General features: G+C 40.6%; 2 protein-coding genes across 3 annotated transcripts in view; both read right to left on the reverse strand.

Moving 5' to 3' along the window:
- LOC119655692 (odorant receptor 22b-like) overlaps positions 1-24294 on the reverse strand; it is a 153498-nt gene that overhangs the window by 40023 nt on the left and 89181 nt on the right. The window lies entirely within an intron of this gene.
- Positions 4777-6464, reverse strand: LOC119655660 (odorant receptor 33b-like). Of its 2 annotated transcripts, XR_005249937.1 has the most exons (5): positions 6404-6464; positions 5586-6310; positions 5137-5497; positions 4897-5077; positions 4787-4839 (listed from the first exon to the last, which is right to left on the reverse strand). XR_005249937.1 is itself a non-coding variant. In XM_038061647.1 (4 exons), the coding sequence occupies exons 1-4, from the start codon at positions 6404-6406 to the stop codon at positions 5027-5029; spliced, it is 1140 nt and encodes a 379-aa protein (XP_037917575.1). In that variant the 5' UTR covers positions 6407-6464; the 3' UTR covers positions 4777-5026. The 2 variants fall into 2 exon arrangements, 1 of the variants encoding a protein (XP_037917575.1); XM_038061647.1 differs by having other exon boundaries at positions 4777-5077.

Below are 24294 nucleotides of genomic sequence, written 5' to 3' on the forward strand. Positions count from 1 at the left end.
AAACACAAGTAAAATCTTGACTTCAATTCTTATAATTTTACCATTCGAATGTCATTTGGATGAATAAATACGCGCTTTATTGCGGCGGTCGACATAAACCTGGCATTTGAGATTTTACCTGTTTAACACTGTAATTTCCGAACGAATTTCATAAAATCACTGTGTATGTAAGTGTATAAATATTGTTAATTCTAAAGAATATTGAATGACGTATGTGTAAATAAGTATAATAAAATAAATATTTGAACTTTGGCAACGAACTTTTTCATTAAACCTAAGTCAGTAATGATAATGGCAAAATATTCCTTGGCAAACCCAACCGCCTCAAGCCCGCAGCGAAGCCTACCACCTAAAGCCTGCACCATAGCCTCTCGCCGTAATGCCTACAAACCACACTTCAACCAAGGCACTCACACCAAAGACCAATACCCAGAAAAATACATCAAAGCAGCTTAATAAACCCCAAAAAGCACACCAAAAACATCGATACCTCCTATAAAACCACCAAATAAAACCTGACACTCCCCAAAAACATTTTAAAAGGAGCGCTATCTCAAAACAAGTCGGGAAGCCGGAAGCTTGACGCTTCAGGTATAAAAGGTTTTGTGTTTCCCTATGTGAGGCGCATAACATAGTTCTCCATTGGCTTATAGCATTGACCCGAGGTATTGAAATCGTTCAGTTTTGGGCAGGTTACTGCCATTGCCAGAACTGAGCGATTTAAGTATCTCGAAGGGCAGGTTACTGCCAGAACTCAGCGATTTAAATATCTCGAGTCAACGCTATCAGCCAATGGAGAACTGCGTAATAAAATTGTTTCACGCATTAATGCAACCTGGATGAAGTGGCATTCCCCAACTGGTGTTTTTTGTGATCGACGTATCAGCGCACGTCCCAAATCTAAAATTTACTGCAATGTCGTCCGTCTGCCACTCTCTATAGTTCTGAGTGTTGGCCGACTATAAAGGACAATGAACGGCGTCTTGCGGTAATGGGGACGAAGATTTTGCATTGCACTGGTGGCGTGACACGTTTTGATTACGTCTGAAATGAGAATATCCGCGATCGATATGGGTTTGCATCGATCGTGGGAAAACTGCAAGAGAGGCGTTTTCGATGGTTTGGTCACGTAATTCACGCTAACGAGAATTCAACAACCAGTATTGATCAGAACATCGAAAGCAATGGTAAGCAACCAAAAAGCCGGCCAAAACAATGGTGGCTTGATACGCTGGATGGGGATTTAAAGGTCTCGCAATTACATCCTGATCAGGCATTTGATAATGAAGCGAATGAAAATAATTTAACCAACATCAAATATGAAAAAGGACTAGGGAGAATTAGATTCTTCTTGAATGGAATTTTAATATTTCACTGGAATTTCAATTATTCTCGTTAATTACGACGTCAGCATCTTATTTGTATGGCTTAGAATGATGTTAATTAGCACGAAATTGATAAGTTTGAACTGCTATAACTTTCCCACTAATAGTTGGATTTTCATGAAACCTGGCGTGTGTATGTACGAGGCTGTCCTCTATGTCGGTGCAAAATTTAGTACACTTAGGATGAACTTAAGGGGAGTTTTTTAGTCTATTTCTAAAAGTTGATAATATATTATTAGTAAATTTTTTGAGCAGATACCGGAATGGGACATCTCTCGAAGATTAGATTTCACATAAGTGTTTTACACAAAACCTTAAAAAGGGCTGCAGATAAATAGATTCTTCATAAATGCGACTTTAATATTTCACGCGAATGTCAATTATTCCGGGTAATTATGACGTCAGCATCTGATTTGCATGGCTTTGGAAGCAGTAAATTCGCGCGAAATTGCTAAGTTTGAACTGCTATAACTTTGGCGTTAATTGCCAGATTTCCACGAAATTTAGCACATATATAGAAAATATTATCGGAAGTCCTAGAATGAATTTAAGGGGGGTTTTACAGTAAATTTCTAAAAGTTAGTAATATATTATTAGTTAGTTTATTTGAGCAGATATCGGAATGGGACATGTTTTGAGGCCTAGATTTCATCTAGACCCACCACCCTGATTTTTCTCGGATTTTTAGGTTGGGTAGTTTCCGAAAATGAGTCCTGTCTCACTTCAAGTGCGTACATTTTGAATTCTTACTCGCGCACTTTGCAATTGATGCCAAAACGAATGTCAGTTTCGGAAAGTGCAAATCGAGACTTTTCATTTGATAGCCTACACAACTATATCCGGTGAAAAAAATTTTTGAATCCCCCCTTTGCATGTATGGGGAGCCCCCCTTTAAACTCCACCTAAATTTATGCCACTCGCTGTATGCGTGAGATCTCATAGCTCCCATCTGTCCACCAAATTTCGTTCGGATGGGTTTAGCCGTTTTGGAGAAAAGTGCGTGTGACAGACAGACAGACAGATAGACAGACAGACAGAGATTGAATCGATTTTAATAAGGTTTTGTTTTACACAAAACCTTAAAAACAGCAAACAGGTTGATATCTCCCAAGACGCACAATAAAGCTCCATATCCCAGAAACGCATCAAAACATAACTTGGTAATATCTAAGACACATGCAAAAGTCCTTATCCCAGAAAAGCACCAAAAGAACTTAATATTTCCAAGACACAAATCATCCACCCCAAGATACAACCCCGGCAAAAGCACATACCCCACACAACCGCCTCCCGTGCCCAAGTCGCAAACCCCGTCCAAAAGCGCCATCCAAAGGCACACACCCCTCACCAAAGGCACACATTCGAAAGCTCGCAGTGCGAAAGAGACAGAGCGAGTGAGGTAACATGAAAGCTTAAAAGCTTTATCGTGCGATCTCACTCCAACACACAGAACCTATTGGTATCGCACTTACTACTGTTCAACCATGCAGCTATGGCAAACAAATCGGGAAACCGGAAGCTGGACGCTTCAGTTACGAAAGGTTTTGTGTATTGCTTAGTACGTAGCACGTAACTTATCCATATATTATGTGAGAGTATCCACTTTAGGGTGATATTGACATTCATAGTCTTCAATTTTCAAAGAAGCAGCAACTTTGACGTATTATAACCACCAAACTTGGTATCCTATCCTGTTCTACATTATAGCCTACATCACTACATCGTGGTGCTAGGGTAAACTTAAGGGGGTTTCCAGCCAATTACAAAAAATTATAGTAACATACTATTATTAACAGATATCGGTATAGAAGGTATTTCGGAGCCCAGGCACCATATAGTGGCAGCCTCCGATTTTTCGGTTGGGTAGTTTTTGAGAATGACCCCCTTAAAGAAATGATCATTTTCAACCCCCCACACTCCCCACCTTCCAAACAAATATCAAAACTAATATCGGCTTCGAAAAGTACTAACCGAGACCTTTAATTTGATACCCCACGTGACTATATTTGTTGAGAAAAGTGTTACACCCCCCCTTGGCATGTATGGAGCTCCCCCTTAAATTCTATGTAAAAAGATGTAACTCACTGTATGCGTGAGCGGTCACAGTTCCGACCTTTGTACCAAATTTGGTGTTAATCGCTATAACCGTCTCTGAGAAAAATGCGTGTGACGGACGGACAGACAGACAGACAGTAAACCGGTTTGTGTAAACACAATAGCTCTGGTAAAATTCACTTCTCGATTACGGTAGTGTAGTGAGTTGAACCATTCATTCAAACGCGGAAAGGAGGCATACGGGCAGCAAAATGAAAAAGTAATGTCGTATTTATGATCGAATTTTAACGCTTTATTTAGCATACTTAGCATTATCCGATTTAAGTCAAATATGCGCCGTTTTGTTCGCAAACTTGTTGTCATCTTCAAATGGCCGTATAGTATGACCCGATGCGATAAGTACAACGCAAGATATGTTTAAGTGTCGCCATCTATTGACAAAATACGGGATTTTTCCCCAACCTAATATATATATATTGACACGCATTATATCATAATTCTCGCATGGGCGAACTTTTTAATTATCACATTACATGAAAATCGAATCCAGTCTACAGCACTATTTTTTTGCTATCATAGTAGCATATATTATTTGTTAATGAAGTGTTTTCTGCTTAATATCGTTCACATAATTTTCATATTTCACATTGTAACTTTGCTGATTTTTTCCTTGAATTTAAATCGCATCTTGTATCATGAATTGTTGATAACAGTTTTTAGATTTTGTATATAAGAAAGGTTATAAAATAAACTTGGACAGTTCCGTAGAAGCAATTACTTGAGTTCATTAAAGTTGGCAAGTTTGTATAACACCAAATGGCAATTCAACAGGCAACAAGAACAATTCAGAACAAAGAAACTGTCAACAGTTGATCTGCTGCAATAAGTACTCTAGTTATTGAAAACAAAAGAGTTTTTAATAACAGCTACGACGCGCACGGATATTGGCAGCGTTCAGAGCTTATTTCAGTTCACAAAAACTGAAACGCCTCATCATATCGCCAGTTTCCTTTATCTTGCCAGTTCTCATGTATTTTTGGGAAATTTTGGTTCTTAGCAAGAATAATTCTTAACCACATTCGAGACAAGAATCCTCTGAAGAATTTTAATCTCCTATAGGACAGTGGACGATTCTATAGCTTACACACCTATAATGACGAAATTTATGAGCAATTGTAATGATAAAATGCGGTAGACGAGTCACTTAATCTGTATTGATGAGGATGGTCCACGGAAAGTCTATAAGGGCAACATTTACGGTAGAAAAAGAAGACATGGCAGACCATGTCTGAAATGTAATGATAGCATAATCTGCAAATAATGGTGAAGTTCAGCGCAAAACTGGGATGTCTGGAGTCCCTTACTTACGAAGGGTGATATGGAATATTAAGAGGATCGCCTGAAATAATTTTTGAAGATTTTATTTGCAAATATATAAGCAACTCGAATAATTTACGAATGTTAATGCGGAATAATTCAACAATTTTTATAAGTGTTAATTACAGCAAATATCTATAAACTTTAAATTCAAGTGATGTGCAATCGTATACCAGGGTAATATCAATGATGTCTTCTTCAAATTTTAACTAATTCATCATACTATAAATTGCCGAGAAAGAGTAGGCGCACCGTACAATCTGAAATATCAAATAAGAATTATTCCTAATCAATAATTATGTCTTTCACATTCATTTACACTGAGAAAAGTCGGCAAATTTATCGGCACTATTCCGCACACTACAATCGGTTTGCAGTTTTGTGCCCTCTGTATAATTAAAAGTATTGCACGTCTGAAGGCACGATCCTGGTCAGGCCAATTACTGGCGTATGCCGCATCTGCAACTTCCTCACTCAACGATTGAAATTGATGAGCCAGAACGCAAATTGGTAATATTTGAAACATGAGTATGGAAGTTAATCCCACAGTAAATATTATGTCCGAGGGTTCCAGACTGTTTGTAATTATAGATGTAATTGAAATGCAGAGTAGAATACTAGCAATCAGAAGTACCACAAAGAACATTTTCGGGATAGTTTCATCTAAAATTTTATAAATCCTAGAAGCATAGAAGGATAAATAAGTGTCCTTCCTAGTTGGTTCCATGGGAACTTGATTTCATTTTATACTAAACCAAGAATACTCACTTCAAAATGGTGACGTGGCATTTAACAAGGGTGGATATATTTGATTGAGTAGGATATTCCTGTTCTCCACAACCTGCACGCAATAATTGCTGAGATAGAATTTTCAAATGTGCGTTCAACAATAGAAAACAAATTGGTGCGTACATGTCGTTGGCAATAGTTTGAAGTATTATCAAGTGTCCAATGGTAGAATCATACAGCAATTTTATAACGAAGTAGTCTTCAAATGGAGACCATAACGGTAATATAGGTACCTGGCCTGAAGTGAAAAGCAATCCCACTATTTTGCAATATACGGAAAGTAGGCAAGCACTCAAGAAATACTTGAGTATTCGCTGGCCTTTTTCAATTGCTTTATTTGCCACTACTTGATCTTCCGGTAAAACCACATGTTCATCTAGGATATGAAATAGTCTGTCCACTTGAAAGAGCTTCTTTTGAACCAAAAGCATCACCAAATATTGAATGACTTTGCATACGAGAGCGAGGTAATATGTCACATTGTTAAAAGCACACCTAAAGTTTCCACAGAATACAACATCCAGGATTATCGTTGACATTAAGAACATATTGAAGCCCAAAATTATACTCATACAAATATAATAACACTTATGGAATTTGGTCCAGGGAGCTAGACACAAAATTCTCCAAACCAAGTGAATTTGCTTCAAACCGCGATAAGTACCAAGATTTCCCATTCTGTAAGTACTGAAGTCAGGAAGATACTAAAAAGCGAAAATGAAATTTATGAGTCCTGAAGGTGAAATCAATGACAATGAGGTAAATAAATAATTGGCACGGAAAATTATAGATCTAACCATTTAAGGAAAATATACCAAAGGAACTTTCTTCCAACTTTCTTTGAATACAACTCTAACATTCGCCATCCTTGAAATCACATGTGAAAACGGATTGAAATTGAACATAAATGCGTAGGCAAAGTCGTTTTTGTGAAGGTTCGTGGTCAATTTGCGGGAAAGAAGAGTGGGGCATATAATAAGTGGACGTATCAGATTCGCTTCTGTAATTTACATAGTCATACGAAGTTCTGGGAAATTGCAAATTTTTCCGAGATGCAGCTGTGGCCGGTTTCGAAGTTAACAGCAGGCCCAGTGCACCCTCTCTTAATTCATTACGCCAGATCCTTGAAAGTAATAATAAATATCATGTCCGTGAACAGAATCGCCAGGCACAATTGAAGAGAATAAAGACAGTCGAATTTATATCAATTCTTTGTCAATTGCGGGAATCGCTCTGGTTGTCATAATATGTCTAATTAAAATATGATATAATAATTTATTTTACATTCTAAGTAGCTTGCATTACAACATGTTGGTTAAGCGGAAAAAAGAAACAAGTCGGGAAACCGGAAGCTGGAAGCTTTAGGACTGAGAGGTTTTGTGTATTTCTTATATAAAGACATTTGAGTGTGCATTCGCCCTATTAATACGTAGCACGTAATATATGTGCATATATATTTCGGATGATATTGACATTCATAGTCTTGAATTTACAAAGAAGCGACAACTTTGACATATTATCATTTTGTTAGTAATAGTGCGATTTCCACCAAACTTGGTAGGAGGATCATGTTCTATGTTATAGCTTACATTACTGCAATTTCGTGGTTTAAGGATGAACTTCAGGGGCCAATTATTACACATTTTAGTAATATACTATTGTCTACTTTATTTAAAAGGATATCGATATGAAGAGTATTTCTAGTCACTGAATATATGAAGCAGCCATATCCCAAATTATAGGTCCCCATGCACAGAACAAGATTTTACATGGCTGGCAGGCGAAATCCACCCGCAATCCCCCACCGAAATATCTTTTCACTATATATGCCCTTAGATATTGACGACCCGGTTGCTGGTTTGATTCAGTTGATGCTATTTACATTTTCAACTTCTATGTTTCATTTCAATTTCAAAACATGTTTAGATATTCATTTGATGATGTGATGCTGGGGTGGCATGTGCTTCCCTCATGTCTCCACTGATTTTTTGAACGAACAGCAACGAACATCAGGGGGCATGCCCTCATTAAGGAAAAATTATCTTGATATACGAAGTGTAGTTCCATACACTTGCTCCACAGATCTTGCTCTTCCCTCTACACCACAATAACCGGGTACCCATAGTATAATAGTTCCATTGTCTTGAATCTAGGAACAGAGTTCAAACGGTTTCTACATTCCTGAAAGATTTCATAAGCGATAAAAAGACTGCAATGCAGCTTCACTATCGCTACAAATAGCGATACGGCTGCCCGCCTGTCAATCGCCCAGGTTGCCGCCCTTGGGGGATCCGAGAATCAGAAGGCATTGCGAAAGATGGATCCAATTCTCCCCAGAACTCTTCCAATGATTTGTGTCCTCCAGGTCCATTGTTTTCCTATGGATCTAATCGAATTAGTCTGTGAGCCTTTCTCATTGTAGTGCTTTTCATATATCCAACGACTGCAAATTGAATAATGCATTTAGAGCTAAGCCGGATGTCGCGCTTATGACACCGATAATACCCAACTACACGGTTTTTTGCAGTATGGCTAGTGTACAGCGAAAACTCTTTTGTTTCACCTTAACCCACCAGACTATGGATGCACAGAGGAACATCGGTCTAATGATAGCAACATGTATCCACCTTACTACCTGAGGCCTAGGTCCCCATTTCATTTCATTTCATTTTTTCTTCTACATGTTTGTTCCAAAGAATCTTCTTACCTAGAATAACTCCGAGATATTTCACATTTCACAGTCAATTCAGTTTCTTCTTTGCAAATAATGCCATTGTGATTTTATTTGGAATTACTAAGTCCATGCCCGATGTACCAATTGTCAATCACATCGTTCCGAGATATCGAGCAACAGCTAGCAAAATTACGTCATCCGCTTAAGCTTAAGCGTGTAAAGTTTGCAGTAGGCATAGTAGTGAGTTCAATACCTTGCTCCAGAGAGCAGCGATAGCACATCGTTGTTAGGTAAGGATCTACCCTCACTTCAGCACACAACAATATATGCGTTATTATTGCATTGATTGAAGTAATAAAGTGTCATCAATACCAAACCCTCTGACGGCATCACACAGCTTTTGAAAGGGCGCACAGTTAAACATCAACATCGAACCCTCTGGTGGCATCACATAGCTTTTGGAAGGGCGCACAATTAAACGCCCCTTCAATGCCCACGAACACACTCATCGCGTACTCGCTTTTGTTGGTTTTCATTTAGTTGGTGCGACTTTAGCGCCTTCTTGAGGAAGACATCTTCGAAAAATGTTTCTGAAAAGCTGCTCGAAGTGTTCAATGCCCTCCTTGCCAGGTGGTTTGAAGTGTTCAAAGGATAGTATAGCAACTCTCACCTTTTTATTGATAACAACCGTTCTCGCAGTATTCCCATTCCCCTTGCAACCCTCTGGTGTTGGAGGGTTTGCAGAAATCATCAATTCTCTCCTTCCCGCTTCTGTCACCTATTCTCCCGGATTGTGGACTTCAAGGAGAGTCTTCGTAGATTCAGTTCTACAGTTCGTGAATCCAACTTAGCCGACTCATACTTTTAAGGACTCTGCACAGCCTCCCTTTCTCCATCTAGTTGCTCACAGAATGCTCTAACGTTTTACGAGCCTTTTATATTCACCAGTCTTCATTCTTATTACTTTCAGAAGTCGCTTGGTTGAACTTCTGAGTCTTTACATTTCGACCATGGAGCCGTTTTACCGCTTCGCCCTCCAGAAATGGGACAAGTATCTTCAAGGTTCTCTGAAAGTGTGCGATTCAGAGTTTCCAATTGATCTTCTATCGCCAAAGGAGTTTTTGGTAGCTTAGGGTGTTTCAGTTAGTTGCTAAGAAGTTCATTGAATTTTGTTTAACCCGTTTCCCTAGGATTTCGTCTTAGTATTGAAGACTGTTCGTCTGTAATAGTCAGACTAAATTCTAAGTAACCGTGATCAGAGAGTGAGGTTTCATCTAGCACTCGGCAGCCTCTAATCAACTCTAATGATTTTGTGGCGCAGATTTTTAGCTCAATTATTTATTCAATGAACGAGGCGAGGATCGAAAAACATCCTAGCCCCTCTACTAATCCCATACCAAACATTTTGTAAAAAAAACCCATGGCTCTTGTACAAGAAATATATAAGGATAGTCCAACAACTTTGCGCGCCTTGCTGCCAGTAGATAGGAAGAGGCTTTGGCATTCTCTAAATTAATTTGTCTAACCTTTATATTTGTAGACATAAGTGTAGTCTAATATAAAAACCGCTGCTTACTGAAGAGTTCGCTCCATCCAGTGTGGATTTAACCGGAATGACCTGCTTGTTCTTACTTTCCGCCGAAATTTACGCATTCTTGCATCCGATTTCTCTGGATATCGCTGCACTTGGTGGTGTAATAATGCCCAGCTCATCATTCCCCAGATACTTCGCCGTCTTTTACAGTGCTGTCCGCTGTCGTCGGGTGGAAGCCTTCGCAGGTTCACGGTGTCCGGGCATGAATCTGGTAAGGTCTCAAAATCGGAAACTGGGTCCCGATCTGATTTCTCATAGTTGCGGGTGGATTCGAAGTCTGTCACTCTTTACTACTTAGACAGTTACAATCCATTGATACAACAAGGCTGTGTCCGGGGGTGAGTAACATCATTATTAGGCCCAGATTATAGTCTCTTAGAAAAATGATCAATAAATTTTTCAACACACTGTAAAAGTGAATGAGGTCTCAAAATATAACCCCCCACAAAGTGCAACAGGTCTCGTTCTCAGAACTTATCCAACCGAAAAATCTAAAAAAAATCACAGTGATGTATCTAAATGAATCATACATACATACATCCCGTTCCGATATCTGCACAAATAAAGTTAATGATAGTATATTAGCATATTTTAGAAATTTACCCAGAAACTTCAGGCCAGAACTACAAACAGCGACAATGGTGTAAGGGATAACATAAGGCAAACTATAAGGTTGAAGGAAATCCAACTATTATTAATAATAATAATAATCGTTGGCGCAACAATCCAATTGGATCAGGCCCTTGAAGTGTGTTAGAGCACTTCATTCAAGACCGTAACGGTACACTACAGTACACTGTAGGAGGCAATGTGGTCAGCATTGCACTCAAGGTGCAACTTTACATTTTATGTGAATTTCGTGCATTCTAAACCGTGTATGTATGTCAATACTATAACAAAGCGGACTCGCTTGAATAGGAGGTCGGACGGAAACATTTCGTTTTAGTTTTTTAATCATTTATATATTAGTATCAATTACTCAAGACAAACCTATGTATGTATTTATACGTATATGTAAATGAAGCTTTTGGGTAGTGCCTAATTCATATGGATATATTTGTATATTGAACAAGCGATATTTAATATATGCACTTTATATGTACCTATGTATACTTTTATGCACGAAGTAAATCGAAAATTGGCGTACGATCAATTTATATACATGCATATAGAATATAGTATTCTGTAGTACACAAAGTGTGTTTATTTAACGTTTAATTAGGTTTAATTACAACATAAAATAAAAGTAATTAACCACCAACTTTTTTATGACCTCTGTAGAAATCTATCATCTAAATAATTTATTCTGTATTCAAATTCCTCAAATCTGTCAATAAGATAAGGTCAAGATTGCATAAAGTTTATTTACGTTTATCAAAATAATGTAACAGCAATGTACTGAGATACGGATGTAAAGCATCATTTTACCGTTTATGTTATTGCATTTATTCACAATTCATCCATTTGCAATGTATTCATTGCATTTCACATATTTGGATCGCAAAAAAGCGCAACGTTGTTAGTTTTTTATTCAAGTTGCTATATTCTATTTTTTATATTAAAAATGCTTACTTTGTATTATATTTTGTACAATTTTTTGTATATAAATAAGTAATTCGAAAATATAATTACGTTAGTTCAGTCACTACCGTCGTGTTTAATTACCCATTTCTAGCGTTTTTGAAGTTATTAATACTTGTTTTCGCGCGAGACGACTTGGGATATCACGTGACAGACTCTTTTCATCCATAAGTTGCTCATTCAGAGAAAGTCCATCGCTTAGATGAGATTCGCAATGTTCTCCTTTAACGATGTAAGTATCCTTTGTTGCTCTATGTATTGTTCATCCATTTATACATAAACACGATATTCGTTATATATATTATGTATTAAGAAATGTTTTCTTGTAACAAACGATGTTCACTTTTACATTCCCTTTTTTTATAATTAAAAATTATCTAATCCAATTAAAATTTAAATTGAAAAACGATAAAAGAGAAAACAAGAGACAAGCTTAAAACTTCAATTATTTTTTCTTTTATTCCATCGCCTACTAATGGCACTCTTCCACTGCCTGCTCTCTACTCCTGTGGCGAGCTCTAAACTGAGTGAAGAGCGCCGGTGACGTCATCTGTCCGCTGGTATTCGCAACATTCGAAACCCCGACGTGATTAAAAACTTTAAAGTTTTTAAATCACAATGGCAACTTGCCTAACTAGGGCCGACAATTTACAAGAAGTAATCGAAATACAAATACAATTGAAAGAAATTCTGCATCCAGCAGGATTCAAGCTACAAAATGGACCGCTGATCATCTCTCAATGCTACAAGGAATCACTTAAGAAGATAGAGAGGTTGACCTTGATTTCAGTGATGAAACCAGTAAGTCAATTAAGGCCTTAGGACTCATTTGGCAACTAAAAAACGATCAGTTCTATGAAAAGACTCACACAATTCTCAATGAAAGTGTGGCAAAACGTATTTGTGCAAGAACTGTGGCATCTGAATTTATCTTGGCATGAAGTCCAGCGGAGCTACATACGAGATGAACAACGTTTCGCAACGAATTCACAAAACTACATGACTTGCAGTTTCCACGATACATGTTTAGTCAGGAAATCCCGTTTCAAATTCATGCGTCCTCAGACGCTTCTGAAAAAGCAGCAATATATATTTCAGCAACATCGAAGGATGGAAGGCCAATAGTGCGATTATTTTGCGGTAAATCGCGAGTTGTGCCAATTAAAAAACAAACCTTACCACGTTTGGAGCTATGTGCTGCTATTTGAAGTGCACAGCTAAAAGCTAGAATAAAAGATCTGTCGTTTCCAGACAAATCAACGTACTCGCTTAGATCAACTCATCTTCGTCATCATTCCAAACAAGTGTAGCTAATAGAGTGGCTGCAATTCCAAAACAATGGTGACATGCAAGCACCAAAATGAATCCCACTGATTTCAAATCAAAACGTCGCTCAAATTTACCACTCTGCACCTGATCCTTATTTTTTACATGGGAAGCATCAAGTGTCCGGATGGCTCAAGTGGTTAGAGCGCTGGGCTGTCGTAGCGGAAGGTCGCGGTTCAAATCTCGCTGGGGGCAGAGGAATTTGTTATCGTGATTGGATGTCGGACACCAGTCGACTCAGCTGTGAATGAGTACCTGAGTCAAATCAGGGTAATAATCTCGGGCGAGCGCAATGCTGACCACATTGCCTCCCACAGTGTACTGTGGTGTACCGTTACGGTCTTGAATGAAGTGCTCTAACACACTTCAAGGCCCTGATCCAATATGGATTGTTGCGCCAACGATTATTATTATTAAGCATCAATGGCCTGAACAAATTGTCTCCAAACCAAACGAACTGGAAAGGAAACGAAAAGCAGTAGTAGCTGCAGTAACACAAAAAATACAGTAGCCAACAGTATCGTTTACAAAATCAATCACTCAGAAACTTGCAACGAATAATGGGGTAAGTTTTATGTTTCAACAACGCGTGAACAACTAAACGATTAAGACAACAAGAAAAAAATCTATCACCGAAGGAGTTAGACAATGTCACTACAGCAATTACACGAGAAATATCAAAAGCAGATTTCAAAGACCTTCCTCCTAAGTCCTGGATGAGAAAGGTATACTTCGAGTGGGCAGTCGTTTAGAGTCATCAACAGTTTCATACGATGCGAAACTTCAGATGCTTCTGCCTTATAACGGGCCATTGACGAGGTTGATGATGGAAACACTACATAGGCAAAATAAGCATTGTGCAGCACAAACACTGCTTGCAATTATCAGACAACGCTTTTGACCCATTAAGGGAAAAACTATGGCGGAAGCAATAGTTCACCACTGTATATGTTGCAATAAGGCTAAACCTCATATCACTAGTCAGATAACGGGAAATTTACCGTCACGTGTTGAAACCATTTACTGATTCAGAAGTAGACTACTCCGGATCTTTCTGGGTTGACTACAAGGCCCGTGGCAAGAAGCCGCATAAAGTTAACATTGTCGCGTTCTGTTGTTTTGTCATTAAAGCAATGCACAGATAGCTACAGATTTTGCCGCTGACGCCTTCTCAGGGGTCCTAAAATGCTTCATCATTCACTGTCAAAACTTATTTTTTCATAAGGAACCAATAGTGGGGAACTGGGAACTGGGAACGCCCATACATACAGTGAGTGACATTTTCTACGCTGACTATAAATACATGCAAAATGGGGTGTGACATTTTTTTTTCACCAAACATAACCATGTGGGGTATCAAATGAAAGATCTCGATTAGTACTTTTCAATGCTGGCCTTAGTTCAATGCAATACGGGGAAGATCGGGGGCTGGAAATTGGATATTTCTTTCATGGACTTATTCTCAGAACATCAGAGCCATCCCGCTGTACCGTGTTTTGGCTCCGAAATACCCTCCATATAGATTTTTGCTCGAAAGAATTTATTAATAATATATAACTATAGTGCAGAGGTTATAATATAAAGCATGATAATACCAAGTTTGTCGCAAATCGTACTATTGCTATGATAACAAGATTATAGTAGGTCAAAGTTGTCATTTCAGTGTAGATTCTAAGACGTTGAATGCCATCATCACCTTGAGGTGAATATTCTGCCATAATATTGTATATGCATATACATAACATGTTAGGATCAAATGGAGCAAACATCCACTCAAACATTTTTATATAAGAAATACCCAAAATCTCTCCTGCACTTGAAGTGTCCAGCTTTCCAGGTTTCCAGACTTGTTTAAAACATCTTTGTAGTCCACATGGCAGAAATCATACAAATGAACGTGATTACGAAGAAGTTGAATTTGTTTTTCGGTATTTATTTTTCCCGTCCGTCGCACATAAGGACAAACGACCATATTACGACGACAAAATCGATTTTAAATATTTTTCCCAAATTTAAAAAAAATGCGCCAGAAATTTACACTATAAGTCCCTTTATTGTGAACTAGAAAAAATTTCCTTTTTTCTGCGACACAGCGCTCATCCCATGCGCGCAAAGTTGAGTAATTGTTTCTATTCGTTGATACTGGTGAGTTACAACAAATTGTTGACAGTTACTATACGGTCGTTACACTTTTGTTAGTAAGAAAAATTAAAGTTTTGTATCATGAATTTAGAATCGTCAGGTAGGTACTTTAATTTGCAGTTATTAATATCATTACTGTGTACGAAGTAATTACTTAGTATGCGTATCACAAAATACTACTACTTGATGTTTAAAAGAAATTGAAATTTTGACTTTTGCTTGAGTTACAAAAAAAGTTCCAAAAAGTTCCATGACTTTTTTTTACTTGTTTTGTAGCACAACGTATAGCTGATAAAGGCATGTAATACTCATGTCCCCCCGTTTCCCCCTTTTCTTAAAATCGCTAAATTTCATTCAGGTAGTCGACTTGACCCTGTTCCTAATGAAATTCGAATTAAGAAAGGGGAACTTTTTACAGTGCTAAGAAGCAGCCAATTCAACAAAAGGTCATCAGCCAAATGTAATCAACAATTGATTGGCTACATAACGGAAAAATTTGCCATAAACGAACTTTCAGAAAATTGCTCAAAGCAACTGAAAAATATAGTAAAAACGTTTGTTGCAAAATTATTTATAAAATGGCGCAATTCTCATTACACGTATTAGCGGTTTCGGAACAACAACATGAAATGGCTTTGTTCAAGCGATTTCACCGGATTTTCTCCAGCAGCCGCATCTTTGGAGCTAGCCCAATGAAACCCAGTCTGCCTGCGCATTTAACCTCTTCCGTCGTTTCATCACATGCTATGCAAATGGCCTGTTTGGACATCACGAGATTCTTTTCCGCCTTTGCATCAGCATGTTACAGGCCAAATGGTATATTTGGCCTCGACATGACTTTCTTCCGTGTCAGCAGTTCGCAGCGCAACAGCAGGTGTCGATTTGTCGCCGACAACCAAATTTACAATAATAAACAAGTGTTCTTGTGTTGTGTACAAGAACACTTTCAAAGCAATGTGTAAACACGGAAGGGTCAAACATAGGTGATTTTAAGAATAACGTTACTTTTAATTTTGAGTTGTGAACAAGCCTCTGAACAGAGCTAAAGGGTTCTATCCGAGAACACTTTACGCGCGGGAATTACTTTAAAATCGCTTTTAATTAATTAAGTAAAAATTATTAATAAGAGTGAAATAGAATATTGTGATTAGAAAATAAAGGTATGTTGAAGTGGAGTCGCGAGTGTTCTCATTTACTTAAGCCATACAAATCAAGTAAGTATTCTTTCTAACCCCTTTAGTGTTTTCTTGTTTCAGTGGTGTTTGATAACCCCATCGTTCCGAAGTTAGGTTTCGGCAACCCGGAACGAGAGCAACCACGGTCCTCTAGTAAAACATCCAGGAGCTAGTGCGCGAGCTTGGCAAACGCCAAGCAGGGTAGTTCACTGGAAGAGGCCGTTTAGGAGAATGCTGAAACAGCTGGTCCGTCGAGCCGGATGACGATCCAAAGTAAGTTTTTAAATAAAATTACTATTATAAAAATAATTTCTCTTGTGAAAAAATATATATAAAGTGCGGGAAATTATAGTGATTGTGTTTCGTTTACACAACATAAAACACTACTTGAACGTCAACGTTGCTGTGCATTGTTTCTTGTGTTGTTGATCCGTGGGCGCGTTCAGACCCAAGGCAAAGTCCTTTTAGTGTTGCGCCTCCCACGTTTCTCTAACGACACTCTGTCAACGTTGGTGTGCATTGTTTCTTGTGTTGTTTATTCGTGGGCGCGTTCAAACCCAAGGCAAAGTCCTTTTAGTGTTGCGCCTCCCACGTTTCTCTAACGACACTCTAACAACGTTGGTGTGATTTTTGTAGTGTTGTTGATCCGTGGGCGCGTTCAAACCCAAGGCAAAGTTCCTTATAGCGTTGCGCCTCCCACGTTTCTCTAACGAAACTCTATCATCGTTGGTGTGAATTTTTGTGGTGTTGTTGATCCGTGGGCGCGTTCAAACCCAAGGCAAAGTCCTTATAGTGTTGCGCCTCCCACGTTTCTCTAACGACACTCTAACAACGTTGGTGTGATTTTTGTAGTGTTGTTGATTCGTGGGCGCGTTCAACCCAAGGCAAAGTCCTTATAGTGTTGCGCCTCCCACGTTTCTCGAACGACATTCTATCATCGTTGGTGTGAATTTTTGTGGTGTTGTTGATCCGTGGGCGCGTTCAAACCCAAGGCAAAGTTCCTTATAGCGTTGCGCCTCCCACGTTTCTCTAACGACACTCTATCATCGTTAGTGTGAACTTTTGTGGTGTTGTTGATCCGTGGGCGCGTTCAAACCCAAGGCAAAGTCCTTATAGTGTTGCGCCTCCCACGTTTCTCTAACGACACTCTAACAACGTTGGTGTGATTTTTGTAGTGTTGTTGATTCGTGGGCGCGTTCAACCCAAGGCAAAGTCCTTATAGTGTTGCGCCTCCCACGTTTCTCGAACGACATTCTATCATCGTTGGTGTGAATTTTTGTGGTGTTGTTGATCCGTGGGCGCGTTCAAACCCAAGGCAAAGTTCCTTATAGCGTTGCGCCTCCCACGTTTCTCTAACGACACTCTATCATCGTTGGTGTGAATTTTTGTGGTGTTGTTGATCCGTGGGCGCGTTCAGACCTAAGGCAAAGTCCTTATCGTGTTGCGCCTCCCACGTTTCTCAAACGACACTCTAACATCGTTGGTGTGTATTTTTATTATTGTTGTTATTACGTGGGCGCGTTCAGACCAAAGGAAAGATCCTTATAGTGTTGCGCCTCTCACGTATTTTGTGTGTCGTTCTTATACACTGTCCGTACCAAACGGAAATATTTAATTCAATTAAGTGACAACCAGTTGAAATAGAACCAAAAATGGAGATCCAGGAGATCATTGAAGCTCAGCAAAAGCGGGTTTTGAAAGTTGAAGAGGTTCGCGAGACGCTATGCAAACTGCGGCAGGAAAAGCGAACTAAGGAACGCTTTGAAACCGCGTGGAGTGAGGTCCGGCAGATCTATTTCGAGTTCATTGCAGAACATAAACGGCTTCTATTATTGAATCCCTCGGCAGATTTAATATATTTTCGAGAGAATAAGCTGGGACTCATGCAATCAGTTTATTTGAAAACAAAGGAGTTCGTTGAGAGAGTTCATCCCTCTCTTATCCCTGAGGAGAGACAAACAGAGGTCGACCCGTTATCTTTGGGGTCAGTTAGGGAACAAGTCCCTAAGCTCCCGCCAGTGACTCAATATTATGTAGATCCCGGTGAAGGAAGTTCGAGTAGGGGGGCCGTCCCAAGACAAGTTGAAACAGGGTTATTAGAACGAGACTTGGGCATAGACGTCAACGACAGACTCCAAGGTGAAGCGACAGCTAGGGATCTGCCCAGGAGTTCAAGCAGATGTGAAGTTGCATTTGGAGGGGCATGGGGGGCCTGTGATAAGGATAAACAAAATTATCCAACGTGGAGAGACGAACCGCGTACATCTAATCTTGGGCCCTTCCCCACCCATCTACGACCGGACTATTTATTAGATCCTAGTCAGCCCCGCCCAGAATATTTGCGGACTCCTGGACCAAACCGCTCAGAATTCTTCTTGGATCCCAGCCAGACCCGGCCAAACCATTTTGGTCCTTCGAGCCATTTTTCCCCTTGGAACTCAGGATATCGTTTTAGACCCGCCCCACCCATCCCAGATATTCCAATATTCAGTGGGGACATCAGTCAATACGAACCATTCAAAAGCCTCTTTAACTCTGTATACGATGGTTCTGAAATCGGTTTTGCGGAGCGCTTAATGATGCTTCAGAGCAAGTTAAGAGGCGATGCAAAACGTGTAATCGACCATTTAGGGATATACGGAGAGAATTACCAACAAGCATGGGTTCTTCTTGACCGAAGGTACAGTAATCGTCGGGCCTTAATAGAAAAGGAAATTCAGGCGTTAGTTGACTTACCTCAGATAAACCAAAGGGAGGCTAGAACGCTGGGAAGAGCATTGGATACCATGCGTTCCGCAGTTCAGAACCTACGGAAAGCAGGTTTCAATGCAGATGAAGGTATTCCATTCATTCCGTTCGTCCTGACGAGGAAAATGGATATGACAACTCGGAGGGAGTTCGACTTAACGTTACGAGATCCAAAAATGCCCGTTACGATAAACGGCATAGACCAATTTCTAGAAAATAGATATGTGGTCATGTCCCCCAGTTGGGATGGTCTAAGTGGGATATCCAAGGCGGAGGATCTTGGGAATAAGAGAAAAACCCAGAAGGAGATAGCCTTGGTCTCCAAGTCGGATGGTGAAAAGAGAAACTGGATTAAATGCTTCTTATGTATGGGGAAGCACTTCACAGCCCAGTGTCCTCAATTCATTGAAAGTACCGACAAGGAGAAACTGCTCCGCCGTTATCATGTTTGCATTTACTGTCTCTCCCACAAATATATCAGGGGGGAAGCGTGCAATAAACGCAAGAATCTCCAATGCGAAATATGCAAAGGGCAACATCTTACTGCCATGCATCCATGCAAAGGGGATAACCCGTCTTCTGCTGTTCATCATGCCAAAAATTCGACAGCATTGTCATGGTCCGGAACCGTTCTTCCAACAGCTGTCGTTAAGCTAGAGACAAGAGAAGGACATGCCGTTCCAGTTCGGTGTTTGATCGATCAAGGTAGTCAGAGCAGCTATATAACCGAAGATCTAGTACAGAAACTTCGGTTAAAAAAGAAAAAGACCAACATCGAAATTTCAGGAGTAGGTGGTGTGTCAGCAGGGAAAGTGTCAGCGGTTGTGTGTCTCACCCTTAAATTGGACGATGGTTCCGAGGTCAGCACTAAAGCGTTAGTAGTCAGACGGGTAACTAAAGGTTCCCTTCCACAAGTACCGCCGCAAGTAAAGGCATTGTTTCAAGGGAAGAAGTTGGCGGATCCCGTAACGGAACATGCATCTCACGTTCCAGTTTTATTAGGGTCTAGTATCCTTCCACAACTTTTCGTGAATGGAGTAGAAACCGTAGATAGTTTCCTGCTCCAGAACACGAAATTGGGATGGATTGTGTCTGGTCCGGCGGAATCCTCGGTATCGAAGTTCACCTCAACACATGTCACTATCAAGGAATGGGAACAGGACTTAAGGGCTTTTTGGGATATGCCCCTAAGTAGAGATGAATCTAGTCGCATAGATGACGAAATTTGTGAGGACCTATTCGTAAAGGGTCATTACCGAGAGAACGATGGCCGATACGTGGTATCGACCCCGTGGCGACAAGATAATATTAAACTAGGAAACTCGTACCACAAGGCTGTGCAGCACTATCTCGGTCAGGAGAAAAGGTGGTTGAAAAACAAAGACCACAAGCTCAAATCGGACGAGTTTATGGAAGAATATTTTAATTTGGACCACATGGCTGAAGTTCCAAAGGATCATCAATCTGACACTAGCGGCGAAGTATATTATATCCCGTATTTAAGCGTGGTTCGCCAAGAGGCCACGTCGACGAAATTGCGGAATGTCTTCAATGCTTCCAGTCCGACATCAAATGGTGTGAGCCTTAACGAGATGATCCATCCCGGTCCAAAGTTGCAAAACCATATTTCCGACATTGTCACTAGAATACGCAGGTTTGCGTATGAATACTCTAGTGACATTACTAAGATGTATCGGCAGATACTTTTGAGACCGGAGGATCAGATCAAGCTTAGGATTCTCTGGCGGGCGAAGCCTCAAGAACCGATAAGAGAGTTTTACTTGAAAACGGTGACCTACGGGTTAGACTGTGCACCCTGGCAAGCAATTCGAACGCTTCACCAGGTGGCGGACGACAATGCTCCTGATGAGGAGGTCAACTGGATCATCAAGAACGCGTTCTATATGGATGATCTGTTGTACGGGGCGTCCAGTATAAAAGAAGCTCAAGAGGTCATCCGGAAAATCACAAAAACTCTAGGGAAAAGCAAACTTCCGCTAACGGAGTGGGCAGTCGTCAGGTATCAACAAAAACTACTCTTCGGGAGGCAAATTTTCAGAATTCAGAAGGGATTGAATATCGAGAAAAATCATTGGCTGTCCACGCTAAACCCCTTTGTCGATCAGGTATCTGGGGTTCTCCGAGTGGGAGGAAGATTAGAGCAGGCGCTCATCCCGTTTGAGCAGAAACACCCTATAATTCTCGGGAAGTGTCACCTAGCTGACCTCATAATTCAACATGTTCATAAGTTTCACCAACATTGTGGAACAGGACTCACAATGGCTATCATCCGAGAAAGATATTACATTCCAGCGCTGCAGCAGAGAGTGAAGAAGTGGATTAGGGGATGCGTTAGGTGCGTTCGAATGCGAGGAGCCACTATAATCCCGAAAATGGCAGACCTTCCTCCCGAGCGAATAAGGTCATCCGCTGTTTTTGAAAATGTGGGAACCGATCTGTGCGGACCATTTCAAATAAAAGCACAAATTTACGGACCACAAAATCTATGAAGGTCTACATAGTGGTCTTCGTATGTATGTCTACTAAAGCGATACATTTAGAGCTCTGTACGGATCTTACCACAAATGCATTTTTGGCTGCGTTTCATAGGTTCGTAAGCCGGCGAGGCCAGCCGAAAATGGTTCGCTCCGACAACGGCACAAACTTAGTAGGGGCTTCCAAAGTGCTCAGGGAAGCCTGGGGAAAGTTGACCAGTGAATGCGAGGAGAGGTTGGCTCAGCGTCAGATCGTATGGCATCATAATCCCCCAAGAGGCAGCCACTACGGAGGGCTGTTTGAGGCAGCAGTGGGGAGTCTAAAAGGCTACATAAAGCGGATGCCTTCAATTTCCAACCTGACATATGAAAACTTTCAAACTGCCGTCTGCACATGGGAAGCAATATTAAACAGCCGACCATTGTATCCGCTGGCTGATAATAGTCATGACCTGCAGGTACTAACTCCTGCACATTTCATCATTCAAAGAAGCCTATTGTCACCTCCGGCTGGGGAAGGTCTAAATGAAAGTCTCCCAGCAACCAAAAAATGGCTTCAGATCCAGGAACTGCAGAAGCATTTCTGGGTCAAATTCAAGACTGACTATTTGGGGTATCTACAGAAGCGGTATAAATGGAAGCCCCCCGGTAGGCAACTGAGGCCAGGTGAACTTGTTCTAATCAAAGAAAGTGGTCACAGACCATTAGATTGGAAGACCGGGCGAGTGTTAGAAGTTTTTCCAGATCTACAGGGCACCATCCGTCAAGTAAAATTAAAAACTGCTGGTAGGGACAATATACATCGTGCTGTGCATCAGCTCGTTCCCCTTCTTCCAGAAGAGGAAGCTGAGCCCTCTCAAGCGCAGGAAGCAGATGATAATGCGTTAGAACCGGACAAGGCTCCACCTAACATTCCCTCCCGAACGCGAAGCGGAAAAGGATGGAAGCCGTGGTCTCTAGCACAAGTGGCTACTCTGCTGTGTATATGCCTAATCCCCGCCACAGTGGTGTCCTGGGCAGTGGACCCGGTCTTGGAAACCAGAATTTTGGAATTGGGATTAGTGCAGGTAAAGGCATTTGACCTAAAATATACTATTGTAACCTCAGTAAACCTCACGCGTGATCTCGACACAATGTCGCAACAGTTGGAAAAGTTCCATAGGATATGTGAGCGGCAGATGGTGGAGGAAGTCCAAGAACATTGCAACGAGCTGAAACTTACAAGCGAACTGCAAGTCGCTGATGTTAATCGACAGTTGACCGCTTCCTATAAGGTCAACCGAGTTAGGCGGGCCTTTGGTATAGTCCCCCTAATATCAAGTAGTTTATTGAAAACAGGGGCTAAGTATATCCCAGGTCTCTTAGCGGCGGGGACAGTAGCTTACCTTAGTTACCGAGACATAGCTATTCGCGAGGAAGTGAAAGCTCTTAGACATCAACAGACAAAAATCGCAGCGTTAACGTTAAACATCACGGACCTAGAGTACCATCAGGTGGAGAACCAGATAAATCAGCTAATGGAGCAGCAGGGGAAAGAAATGTTAAGGCAGGAGCTGTCGGAGTTCTCCCTAGGAATTAAAACATTAATTAGCGAAATCGTTGCCAAACATGAGCAATTACGAAACATTCGACCTACCAAGGAACTGGCGGCTTTTATAAGCCAGGTTAATAGGGAGGTCCCTGGGGTAGTCCTGCCGAAACAAGATGAGCCAGAAAGAGTGTTCGAGGTTAATCCAGTGTCTGCATGGCTTCAGAATGATCTCGTTACGATCGAATATACAATTCCTCTTGCGTATAAAGAGGAATTTAGACAGGTAGCAGTTATCACCCCTCCAGATTCTAAAAATAACACTTGGGACTTGGGGACAACGGTACCATTCCGCATCCTATTCGTTGGGCCCAATGCGGACAAGTTTTTCTTCGAGGAAGAGTCTACAGAGATTCTCCCTCGCCTATATGAGACAAAATTGTTACGCTCTGGACCATCATGTATTAAGGAAATTATACGGGGAGGCCAACAATTAAAGGATTGGTGTTCGACCACGCGATGGAGCAATGAGACCTACATCGGTCGCATTAGCCCCCATGTTGGAGTGATATTCCAAGGGCAAGTTGATAAAATACCAATCACGTGTAATGACACTCAGTTAGAAATTCGGTTTCCTGTTTCTCTAGTAGAGCTCGACTATTGTACCATGGGCGAGGTCTCCTTCCAGATAAAAGAGATTCCACGAGCCATTACAGTAAACTGGACAAAGGTGTATGAAACAGTCACTCCTCGGTTTAATCTTCCATCAACCGAGATCAGTCACGTCCGAGACAACAAGCACCTTATAGCCACATTAAAGAGAGAACTCGATGGAGTAATTAATGACGATAATGTGTTCAAACAATACATTCCCCACGGTTGTACTTTGGCAGGGTTATTAGTAGGGGCCGTTATCGTAGGTATTTGGGTACGGTTAGCCAGAAAGAAGCGAAAGGGGGATGATGATCACCCTACCTTTATAAGCCATCTAACAACAGCGGATCGGCAGCACGGGAGATGGGGTCAAGAATCGACAAACCCTATAGGTATCATGTCACCCGCAAATTCCTCAGTCTAGAATTCCTGTGTATACATTCCCATGTAAAAAAAAAAACAAACCCGTAGTTGGATCCGAAACTGTAATATAAATAAATGAAATTAAATAATAATCACTAATCCTATGTAAAATTCTTGTGTATGAATGGATTGTAAATAAGTGACTAATACAAATTAACAACAGACCGGCGGCAAAAAAGTCACGGTCAAGAACAGTAGCATGGTGTCAAGGTATCAGATTTGTTTTGATTGTTTTTTGTTTTTTGTTATGTTGGGTGACGGTCGCTGGATATGTGTTGTTTTGGTAGCATGAGTGCAAGCAAAAATGAATGCAGACGCGTGCAAAAGTGATTCAATGTCTGGGGCAGC

Source organism: Hermetia illucens, chromosome 1, assembly GCF_905115235.1.
Source record: "Hermetia illucens chromosome 1, iHerIll2.2.curated.20191125, whole genome shotgun sequence".
NCBI lineage: Eukaryota > Metazoa > Arthropoda > Insecta > Diptera > Stratiomyidae > Hermetia > Hermetia illucens.

Coding starts and splice junctions, on each gene's coding strand:
- LOC119655660 (XM_038061647.1), bottom strand. Junction 5,498..5,585: donor TGCCACGTCACCATTTTGAA/GTGAGTATTCTT, acceptor CTATGCTTCTAG/GATTTATAAAATTTTAGATG. Junction 5,078..5,136: donor ATTTGCCGACTTTTCTCAGT/GTAAATGAATGT, acceptor TTGATATTTCAG/ATTGTACGGTGCGCCTACTC.